This window comes from Hylobates moloch, unplaced genomic scaffold (genome assembly GCF_009828535.3).
Source record: "Hylobates moloch isolate HMO894 unplaced genomic scaffold, HMol_V3 SCAFFOLD_2, whole genome shotgun sequence".
NCBI classification, from domain to species: Eukaryota; Metazoa; Chordata; class Mammalia; order Primates; family Hylobatidae; genus Hylobates; species Hylobates moloch.
Window position 1 is genome coordinate 124,304,673 of NW_026652277.1, and position 12,403 is coordinate 124,317,075.

The 12,403-nt window shown below is 36.8% G+C and overlaps 1 protein-coding gene across 1 annotated transcript in view; it reads left to right on the forward strand.

Moving 5' to 3' along the window:
• The window catches only part of CRYBG1 (crystallin beta-gamma domain containing 1), a 208,559-nt gene that overhangs the window by 163,858 nt on the left and 32,298 nt on the right, over positions 1 to 12,403 (forward strand). Inside the window, exons 7-8 of the mRNA XM_032155957.2 lie at positions 1,694 to 1,859; positions 4,543 to 4,682. Of these exons, the coding sequence (XP_032011848.1) occupies positions 1,694 to 1,859; positions 4,543 to 4,682 (306 nt within the window). The remainder of the gene's footprint in view (positions 1 to 1,693; positions 1,860 to 4,542; positions 4,683 to 12,403) is intronic.

Below are 12,403 nucleotides of genomic sequence, written 5' to 3' on the forward strand. Positions count from 1 at the left end.
GGCCCATAACATACTTTTGGTTGATGACCTTTAAATGAGGTTGATAAGAATTGCACTAGTCATGTTGATAGGCCAGTTACGACTTTTTAAAAATCTATCAGGAAACTTGAGAACACGTAGGAAAAGGCAAAGTAAAGAAACAATAAGGAAAAAAAATCTATAAGGAAAAACAAAAACAATCTATAAAGAAAGGCATTTTTCTAATTTTTTAATGACAGTTCAATGCAGCACTAACTTAAAATTTAATTTACTTTCCAATATTTCCACAAAAGATTGTTTTGGCTAAGTAAAGAAACTGGTGAAAAAAATAAATATTTTGACAGTTTCTGAAATCATTTTATCAGCTTCATTGCCTCTTGGAGATACACAGGAAGTTGAATAGAGAAAGGCAGCTTAAAAAAAGAAATTGCTGATCTGGCAAAATAGTTATCTTTTGGTGCCTATTTGTAAACTTGTTTGAAATAAAGAGGGTAGACCTCTGAATGTTTATGGATTTACAAATTCATAAGCTTTTCTTTTGGTCTCCATTTGATTAAATATGCAGCAGCTTTCCTATTAGATTTTTAGGTATTTTAATATTTTTTCCTATATATCCAACATAATCATGAGAAAAACAAGATTTGCTTTTATTCTTAAATTTGAAGACAAATGCTATTTTAATTGCTAGAGAATTGGCCACTAATATACAATATATAATAGTGGCAATTTTTTACACAAATTTTGTTTTTAAGGAACAGTACTTTTTCCTTTCTTTTGCAACTTTTGTCGGCTTCTTTTTCTTGAAAGCATAAGCATTTACACTGCCATATATTGACATAAGGTTTTTCTTTAGTATTTGGCTGTTGTTGGGAAGCATATTGTTAAAATGCTTTCCATTACCATATCTATAGTCTTTTGTGCCAACATATTCATTGATATGACTGTAATATGTAAGTTAAAGTCTCTCTAAGAGAAATGTTTTCTACACATATAAGGAGACAAAAGGCCAGACATGGTGGCTCATGCCTGTAATTCCAGCACGTTGGGAGGCTGAGATGGGCAGATCACTAGAGGCCAGGAGTTCAAGATCAGCAGGCCAACATGGAGAAACTCAGTCTCTACTAAAAATACAAAAATTAGCCAGGCTTGGTGGCACATTCCTGTAATCCCAGCTACTAGGGCAGCTGAGGCAGGAGAATTGCTTGAACCTGGGAGGTGGAGGTTGCAGTGAGCCGAGATCGCACCACTGCACTCTAGCCTGGGCAACAGAGCAAGACTCTGTATCCCAAAAAAAAAAAAAAAAAAGAGACAAAAAAAAAAAAAAAAAAAAAAAAAAAAAAAAAAAAAAAAAAAAAAAAAAAAAAAAGAGAGACCAAAAAAAAAAAAAAAAACACGCGCTACAGTAAACATCCATTTATCTGACATATTATCATAAGTCTCTACCACCTGGCAATTACTTGGAACATTAGTAGCTCTATAGCATTCACATAGGTAACTCCAAAGTTCTCTAAGATCCTGATATAGTTCATGAGTTATCAGAGGCTTAATTATACCCAGTAAAATATTAGTGTTAGGGAGAGTTTAAGCTATTTTAATTGCTAGATAATTGGCTGCTAATATTCTATATATATATAAAATGGCAATTAGCCAGGGTATTTGAGTAATCAAAACCTCTCTCACCAAGACTAATGGTTTTGCTGTGATTTATTGTTAGTTGGATTTTGTATGAGCAACCAAATTTTGAAGGGCACTCCATCCCCTTAGAAGAAGGGGAATTGGAACTCTCTGGTCTCTGGGGTATAGAAGACATTTTGGAAAGGCACGAAGAAGCAGAGTCTGATAAGCCGGTGGTGATTGGTTCCATCAGACATGTGGTCCAGGTAGGTGGTGGTAAATATGGATTTTATTTATTCAGCTACTATTTATGGATTCTTACTTTAAGGGAAATGTTCATTTTATGAAATATGTGATTGGGAAACATATTTGGTGCCTTATGGATATATTTTCTGTATTTTAAGTATTTGTATACTTTAAATAATTTAAAAAGAAACATAATTGGTTAGATAATTTTTCACAATAAACCCTTCAGGTAAATCTTTTATGCCTGTCCTTCTATTCCCATCTTCTAAATATATTTTACCTGGTAACTTGGTTTAAATGAGTTCTGCATCTATGAACAGATTTTTCATTTATTTAGTGTCTTTGTTTGCTGTATGAGTTCTGATTACTTTGGTTTATAGGAATTCTATTTTGGAAAAATAAATAATCCAAAAATAATTTGGTTGATTAACTCTGGGATTTCATGTGGGTTTAACAAAATACTATTTACTCTATTTGAGGCCACTTTATGGGTGAGGTAAAATTTCTTGGTTTCTTGTTATTTGATGAGGAAAGTGTTGTCAGAGTGTTTCTTTGTGGCTCTTGGGATTTGATGATTCTTTACCTTAAAAATGCAATTAATGGTGTCTTCTAAGTAGAAAATTAAAATCCCAAGTTTTAATGGAGATGAGTGTCAAGATGCAATACAGAGAAAAGGAACATTCTTACATGAGAATGAGTAAGGATGAGTAACAGTTTTGGCAGAGGAAAGCATCGCTTACTTCCTGGGTCAACATTTCTGAGTAACTTAGGTGGTAATTGGTATGCTAAATGATTTATCTTTTATTTGTTTTAAGTATATAATATGAGAAGACTAAGTAAGACTTGAGAAGCCCTATTTCAAAATGTCCTATTAGTGGAATATTTTGCCTAGAGTTTTTATTTACTGCTCAAATAATATTGGTAATAAAGCAATGTTTAAAAATATCATCTGATTCCCACCATCATGAAGTGTCCTCTCCCCTTTTATTTTTTGAATTTTCTACCCTTTGCTGGCCATGTTCTAGTCTGCTTTTCTGCAGTAATAATCATAGTACAGGTACAGTGCTGTTCCACCCTTCTCACCTAACACTGTGGTTCTCAATCCTTTTTTTCTCTTTATACCACTTTCCTGAAAATCACACTCCCCTTGGTAACATCTTTGTGATTGGCAACTGGGGAAGGTATCAGAATCTGGTGGGGTGAGGATTTGGGTGCATTCAGGAAGATGGGGAAGGGAAACGAGATCTCTTGTTTTGTCTGATAATAGCAGACTTACTGTAGCAAATGCTTTTCATGTTACCACAGGTTTAGGGTTTAGCTAAATATCATATTCCATTGAAATGATGCATTATTTATTATTTAGTACATAAATGAGGTACCATTATTTATTTATTATTTCTTCTTTCAGTGAATCTTAAGGTTGTTTCTAATTTTTTACTATTATAAGTAATGCCACGACAATGTTTTTGTGCATTTAATAATGTATAAATTTCTTTTTTTTTTTTTTTTTTTTGAGACAGAGTCTCGCTCTGTCGCCCAGGCTGGAGTGCAGAGTGGTGCAATCTCAGCTCACTGCAACTTCTGCCTCCCAGGGGTTCAAGTGATCCTCCTGCCTCAGCCTCCAGAGTAGCTGGGATTACAGGCACATGCGACAACGCCTGGCTAATTTTTATGTTTTTAGTAGAGACGGGGTTTTTGCCATATTGGCCAGGCTGCTCTCGAACTCCTGACCTCAGGTGATCTGCCCGCCTAGGCCTCCCAAAGGGCTGGGATTACAGGCGTGAGCCACTGTGCCCGGCCAGTAATTTATAATTTTCTAATTTGTTTCCTTGGGGTGCATTTTTCTGAATGGTGTCGTGTTAAAGGGCTATGATATGTCATGGATTATATTTTCTTTACAGATCGTGTGCATGGTTTCTTGAAACATAAAACATAAGTCACAGCATATATTTTAAAGGTTACCTTTTTAGTTCATTAGAGTTGTTCCTTTTGATAATATTTGAAAAGCCTCATCTGAGCTTATTCAAGTGTTAATATTTCTTCTGTCACTCAGTTCACCCAACTCAGCTGCATAGATGAAGTTCAATAAATATTCCATTAATGCTTAGGCACTTGACCAGAAGAGGCCTTTTGAAGACTCTTTGGACCACAGATATGCAGGGCATGGAACAATGACCAAAGTACAGAGATTTGTAAATCACTGTGAATGTGTGCTTTTGCTTTTACAACTTAGACCAAACCAATATCATAGAGGCTTAGTCAGTCAAGGAGAGTTACCACAAAGCAACAGAGAGCTTGTGGACACAAAACAGTGGCTGAGGAAGACTTCAAGAGCAGCCATTCTACAGACTAGAGTCTCTGTGCTTGGATAATTATATCAGAGCAAAGGAACCAAGACCAAGGAGGGCCAAGTGAGGATGAGAAAAAGAAATATATTCCAAAACTCAAATAAAATACATTTCTGATGATCTTTGCTTGAATGCAACACTGAGTTATATAACTAAAGCAGGTGTGTCTGCCCCGAAATAGGTGTATTATTAATTCATGGATGAAAACAGGAAAGGGCTAAAATGGCAGGTGCTCTGTGAAATGTGTTTGTATATTTAAAGCTCATTTTGATTAGTTGTAAGAAGAAGAATGAGCTTACTAGAGAGTTAAATATATGGTGCAGTTCTTACTATCTATGCATCTATATTTTTTCAGGATTACAGAGTTAGTCACATTGACTTATTTACCGAACCAGAAGGGTTAGGAATCCTAAGTTCCTACTTTGATGATACTGAAGAAATGCAGGGATTCGGTGTAATGCAGAAGACTTGTTCCGTGAAAGTACATTGGGGCACGTAAGTATTTTTTTTTTCAAACACAATTTTAATGAAGTTTTTTTGTGAGTGTAGTACTGGAAAAAGAGGACTTAAGATACTCTGACTCTGATTTGTCATCCTGTTAAGTGATTATTAACTGTAAGGTACATTTTTATGGCACATAAAATTCTGATTCTTTTGCACCTATGTTATGATTCATCTCTCTTAAAAACAATATCGATTTATTATAGGAAATGGGGGGGATTGAATTTTTAATGTAAGGCTTTCCTTGTCACAGAGAAATCTGATTTATTCAAAGCTGAGTAGCAGATTATATTTTCATGGTGATTCAGAGGAAGTAATTCAAAGCACATGCCCCTGATATTTCTGGGGGGGATGGAAGCCAACACACGTGGTACTTCCTTGCATATTTTCACACAATGCTGGTTCAAAGCCCCTAGGAGGTTAGTTTCACAAATCACAGGAAACAGCAAGAATATTTTGAAGGAAATGGGAATACCTCAGATAGGGGAGAAATGAGGATAGAAAGTACGACTGCAATACCAAAGAATGTGGTCTCCAAAGTGAAGCACAAAGCCCCAAGGCATGAGAAAGACATTCACTGAGATGCAGGAAAAAATACTAAAACTTCTTTCTATTTGATTAAAGTCTCCACCTCTTAAGATTTTATTTTTGTATATGTTTTCTAATATGCATAATGTATTAGTTCAGTGGTAATGTATATAATTTATAAGTATTCATATATTCAGAGAATGCTCAAATGTTTTTACTAATGGTTTATACAGTCAAAAAAGTTTACCGTCTGTCCCTAAAGTAGTATGGAGTATCTCTGCAGTGAACAATAAGGCACTCCTTAATCATGCTTTTTGCATTCTATTTATTACTAAAAGTCTTGGTTTGCCATTGTTCATATCTTAGAAAAATGATTTGATTGGGCAAAATGTAGGAATAGGATAAGTTACAGATCATAGAATCTGATTTTTGATCCTCAGAAATCAGAAACTAAAAACTTCTAGGCAACTTAACAGGAAGTGTGGCTATTGAGAATTGGTAGCAGCTATCCTTGAATAGTTGGAAGGTGGTCATATAGAAGAGATATTAGACTTGCTCTCTGTTATTCCATAGGAAGTCCCAGAAAAACCAGTAGATATTAAACAGATGGATTTTGACTTGACCCAGGGAAGAACTTTCTGATGGTTAATACAGTTAAAATGGAAGTGGGCTGCCTTGTTAGGTAGAGAGTTTCTCATCGAAGGGAGTATTCAGGTAGAGGATGGACAAGAATTTATCCAGAGCTTTGTAGGGAAAGGAAAGTATGAGTTAGATACCTCCTTTACAACAGTTTGTTCATTTATTTATTTACTTTTAACCTTTTGAAATATAAGACACCTAGAAAAAAGTTCACAGAAGGTAAATGTACACTTAAACAAATAAAGTGAGCACCCAAGTAGACACCACTTGAGCCAAGAACTGGAACATTACCAGCACCCCAGAAGCCCGAGGGTGCTCTTTCCCTATGGCAGCCCCTCTCAGAAAACAACCTTCCTCTCCTAGAAGAGTGAGAAAATAGCAAGGGAAGACTATAGTGATGGTTCGTCAATATACAAAGGTGTAGTTATTAGGGCAGAATTTGGGGTGTAGAGAATGATATTAATTTAAATATCTCCTCTTGATGTATAAAGTTATTTTCCAAGGATAGTATACATTTTACTGCTTTTTAAATTATTTTTAATTGACACATAATAATTGCACATATTTATGGGGTACAATGTGATGTTTTGATACCTGTATACATTGCATAATGATCAAATCAGGGAAATTAGCAAATCCATCACCTCAAACACGTATTATTTCTTTGTGGTAAGATCATTCAGAATCCTCTCTTCTAGCTATTTTGAAATATAAAATATATTATTGTTAATCATAGTTACCCTACTGTGCAATAGAACACCAGAACTTATTCTATTGTATATTTTTACTACATTTTCTTTATTCATTCATCTGTTGATGGACACTCAGGCTGATTCTGTGTCTTGGCTATTACGAATAGCGCTGCAAGAAACATGCAAGTATGGGTATCCTTTGACATACTTGATTTCATTTCCTTTGGATATATACTCAGTAGTGAGGTTGCAAGATCACACAGTAGTTCTATTTTTAAGTTTTTGAGGAGCCTCTATACTGTTTTCCATAATGGCTGTGCTAATTTATATTCCCACCAGTAGTGTGGAAGAGTTCCCTTTGCTCCACATCCTCACCAATACTTGTTATATTGTGTCTTTTTGATAATAGCCTTTCTAACTGGAATGAGGTGGTATCTCATTGTGGTTTTGATTTGCATTCCCCTGATCTTGAGTGATGTTGAACATTTTTTCATATACCTCTTGGCCATTTGTATATCTTCTTTAGATGAATGTACTGTTTTTTGTGTACATTTTGAGTTATATCATTTGGTACCCTGTAGTCCTTGAAAGGCTCTGAAATTTTTTAAGGTGGTTAATTTAGAAGTAGAAATTAGGAAAGGCTTTTATTTCCTCTGCATACCCTGTCTAAATATGACAAAAAATTGAGACTTTAACAAACATAAACCCAAAAGAGTATCTATGAGATGTATTAAATATATTCAGTAAATCTGTTAATCAAGCATCTACCATGTGCCAGGTGCTTTTCTAGTCACTGGGAATACAGCAGTGAAGACATAAAATGATGTCCCCGTTCTCCTGGAGCTGTCAGTCTAGCAGGAATAAACAACACAAAAACATATATAATGTGTCAGAAGGCAAAGGCTACAAGAAACATAAATTACAGAGAGGGGCAGGCATGTTGCTATTTTAGATAGGGTGGCTAGTAAAGGACTCTGGTGACATTTTAAGGAGGGACCAGCAGGAAGTGAGGGAGTCTGCCCTGGAGCTAGCTGAGGGAAGAGGGGCAGGGAGCCTGTCCCAGAGAGGAAGCACACCATTTGCAAAAGCCCTTCTGGGCATGCTTGGGCAATAGCTAAGAGGCCAAGGCGGCTGAAGCTGAGTGAAGTAGGAGGATAGGGATAGGACAGGGCTCAGGTCACCTCTGGCCTTTCAGGCCTCGGGGAGGAGGATTTAGATTTACTCTAAGTGGCATGGAAAATCACTGGCGAATTTTTGTCTAACTTGTGTTATTAATAGAAGGATCAGCCTGACTGTTCATATGGAAAATAGTCTATAAAGAGGCAAAGGTGGAAGCCAAGAAACCACGTAGGATGCACTTGCAATCATACAGCCAAGAAGGGATGGTGGCTTAGACGTGCGATGGTGGTGGTGGAAAATGATCAGATCTTGGATGCATTTTGAAGGCAGAACTAACAGCATTTCTGACAGATTGTGTGTGGGGTATGAGGGGCCGAGACATGCCCAGGGTTTGGAACCCCAACATTTATTGAGACGAAGAAGACTTGGAGGAGCGGGATAGGAGAGCAAGTGAGATTCAGGAGCTCAGTTTTGGACAGGTTAAGGCTGAGATGCCAACTGCAAATTCAAGTAAGTGGGCAAGAAGGTGACTAGGTATGTGAGGCTGGAGTTCAGGGGAGAGGCTGGAGGCATAAATTTAGGAGTCACTGGCATAGAGAATGTATTTAAACCAGGCACAGGACACAGTCCCAAAAGGGAGTGGGTGTAGTTAAGGGAAAAGAAGGCACTTTTGTATTTAGAGACTGGGGAGAAAAGTGGGAATCTAAGCAAAAGCAAAAGAAAATGCCTTTATCTCTTGCTGCCTTTAATTGTTTTACATGAAAGAAGTCTATACACTTTTTTTTTAAAGAATTGGTGTCAGGTTGAGAAACATCACTTTCCTTAGGAAAGAATGAAAAAGGCATCTGCTATCAGGTTTTAATCTCAGTGTCTGGAAGGTGCCATGACTCAGGTTTGGCTATGTTGAAGCACATTAATCTACCTTAAATGATATTTCTTACCTTTGCAGTAAGTTTAGCTTTGCCTCCTAGGTGGTAGTTACCAGCCTGTCACAGCTTACAATTTATGACAGGTTTGTGTCATGGTGGGCATCTTTTTTTCTGGCTGTTCATTTCTGTTGTCATTAGGATAGTGGAACACTGCCTCAGATGTTAATTCAAAGTTTGGGCTCGTTGAACTTGGTTTGTGAGCTTAGACACCAGGTCATTAGTGCTTTTATAGATCTCAAAGGAAATTCTCAAGGGGTTGAGAAGGTGTCACTGATAGTAAGTACTCAAGATCATTTTGCTTCTGTTGATGCACCAGTTCCCCTGAACTGAGATAAGAAGTCTTTGCTGTAGAGGGAACTCCCTAAGAATCCATTAGGTGATTTATTCCAGGGCCCATTCACTCTAGATTAAGCTCTTCTACTCATACACAAAATAAGGGTGTTACTTGTCTTGTCAAATTCTTGTTTGAGGAAATGAGTAATTTCTAACTAAACTTGCGTTTCAGATTCTGTTGAGAGTAATTTGTTTTTAAATCTTTCTTTTAAGCAGCTGGCTAATCCTAGCACCCATCCTCCCAGAGGTGAAAGCATATTGGGTTTTTTGGGGGTGGGGTGTGTGTGGGGGTGGAAGTAGGGGGTGGTATATTTATAACAAACAAAAGCAAAGAAGTTTAGAACTTCAAAGGGAGTGTAAAAATGATCTGGCCAACACCATCATTTGACTGAGGAAGACAAGCTTTGGTCACTTTCTCCAGACTAGGGTTAGCTGTTAGCAGAATGTGTACTAGAATGCAGGTGTTCTAAAGTCAAGGGACTTCTTTTTTAACGAACAAACATTATTTGATCATTTTTACTGTGTAATATTTGACATATACAGAATAATATATGTATATAAGTGAACTATGAAGCCCAATAATAAAACAATCCCCCGTGGACCCACCACCCAATTTACAACCTAGACCATTACCAACATTGCTGCCCACCGTGATTACACATGTAACCAGACTCTTAAGATTACTCATATTGATGGGTACATCTGTATGTATTTTTTTCATTGCTGTGTAATATTCACTGTATATTTCATTGTGGAATATACCATATCAGAGCCCAATTTTTTATTATAAAAGTTTTCAAACACACAGAAAAGTAGGAAGAATAGTTCAGTGAACACCAATGTACCATTCACTTTGACCCAATAATTGTTATCATTTTGCCATATTCGTGTTACTTTTCTGAGCACTTCAATGTACATTGGAGATATCCTGACCCTTCATTCCATATAGGATTCAGCCTGACTCTCTTTCTAATGATATTCTCCTGCATAACTATCATTATTACACCTGAGAAGATTCACAAGGTGTCCATGATAATATCTGTTCTACAGCCCATCACCAAATTTTCCCAATTGCTTCAGGAATGTCTCTTATAGATTTGCATTTTCAAATCAGGATCCAATCAAGGTTCATATAAATGCGTTTGATTGTTCTGTCTCTTTAAGTCTCTTTTTAAAAATCTCTAAAATACCCCATCTTTGTTTCCCAAGCCATTAACTTTTAAAAAGATTTAGGCCAGCTGTCTTAGAGAGTGTGCCACATTCTAGATTTGTCTGAGTGTTCCCTCATGCTACTATTTAGCGTGTTCTTCTGTTGCCCAAATTTCCTATCTACTAGGGCTTTGGTCTTGAGGTATGGTTGGGTTCAGGCCAAACAGTTTTGGCACGGATACTTCATATAGGTAGTGCCATATATTTATGTTGTATCACAGCAGATGGCATGTGCTAACTAGCTTGCCCTTTAGCAATACCAAGTTTGATTGCTTGGTTAAAGTGGTGCCTCCTCCATCTTTCCATTGTAAAGGTTCATTTTCCCCTTTGACATTCATAGTCCCCTCTCTTGTGAATAACCTCAAAGTCAGAACATTCATATTTAATTTTTCAAGTATCCAGTTGGTTTCTGTGAATGGCCAATATTCATATACAGCCATGTCTGGGGAACAAAACTTAAGATCCATCTGGAAGTGCTGTTTTTGGTTTAAGAACAAGTGAACAAGATAAGACTGATTTTTTCTTGTGTGACTCAAAGGGTATTTCTAAAAGAGTAATTGGACAAATATTTTAAATAAACATATAGATGGCCATTGTTATTACTTTAACAATATTCATTTGTAGGTATACATTTGTTTGTTTAAAAAATAAGCTTGGGCTTTATAATCATACTGTTTGTTAAGTACGACTATAAAGTTGTACTTTTTAATCTGTATTGGCAAAAGCTCGTGACCTAAGTGCATGGGAAAATAAAAGATTACCTTTAGAAACTGAAATAACCTTGCCTGGAGATAGTTTCCCCCCTCCCGATGGCCTCATAAATAATGTATCTTATTGGAACAGAATTTAGAAAAAGTGAATCATACTCTGTATATGAGTTTCCAAATTCCAAAGTCCACCCAACATTAATAAATGTCTGTTTGAATTACCCAGCAGGCCTTCAGCACTCATTTACTAAGGAAGAACTTTCAGAACAGCAGTCTTTTCAAATCCATTCATTTATGTTTTTGGTTTTTTCACAAATTCCCCTCTACCCAGAATGACTTTCCTTCCATAAATGTTATGCAACTAAACCACATGCTTCAATAAAAGTGAAATGTTTAGTATTAGATGAATAAATCCCCTTTGAACTCAAGCTATAGAAGGAAAGACTTAATGAAAAGGGTACTTCGGTAAGAATCATTTCAAAATCTCAGATCACTTGCTCATGAGCCATACATTCAGTTTCTGAAAAATTAAACCTGTTCACTTGTAAAGAAGTCAGACTTGGGGCCTGCTTGGTTTGTTAGCCTAATACCATAATGTGTTACAGAACTGCCATTATTTTGTTAGAGAACAAAATCCATGGGTACTGTGCCTGTGATAGCTTTGAGCTCCAAAATACATGTAACGTATCCTTGGCTGTCATGCTTTAAACATAAGGCAGTTTAAATATCCTATTCTTAGCGTCTGTTTTCTTGTGGTTTAGAAGCATTACAGTAGTATTTAAAAGATAAGCCTCTTTTTTTTCCTTAAGGTAACTTTTTTTGAAGCATAACATTTGTACAAAAAGGTACATAAACCCTAAATATATAAGCTGAGTGAATTTTCACAAAGTGAATACACAAGCGCAGTCACCATTCAGATCAAGAAAAAGAACATTCCCAGCATCGCAGAAACCCATTTCTTTCATGCGTCCTCCTAGTCATCCTCACGCCCTCTTCCCCAGCAACCATCATCCTGACTTCTAACACTGTAGTTCTGACCTCTTACCCATATCCCACACCTGGCCTCCCAACATTCTTTCATGTGTGTGTTGTCAAATCATCAGTAGGAGCCTGGTTGTAAATCTCCGTATAATGAGAGAGTCTAGAGAAGTTACCAGTTTATCCAGCGGAATCTTCACAAAAACCATCGCCAAAAATGTGCCTTGGGCCAAAATTGGGAAGAAGAAAAAAGCAAAGAGGGAGGTGTCAGACCCATTTTGTTGGTAAAAGATTTCATTTAGAGCCACTCTCTTCTTGGCATGCTGTTCTGGGGAACACAACATGGTGGAGTACCACGGCTAGAACATTTTAGCAAAACTAACCGAATTGGTGAGTGTCAGTGATCACTAAGAAGTCTATGTTTGTTTATGAAGCAGGTACCTTAACCCCTCTCTTATAGAAAAGTCACTTCTTCAGCATCCTCACCTTCTCAGAACCCTTCCCAGGAACGAAGATGTTTACAAGAAGACCTTGTACACTTTAGAGACAGGGCTAGTAGGCATGGTTTTCTGGTTTCCTGA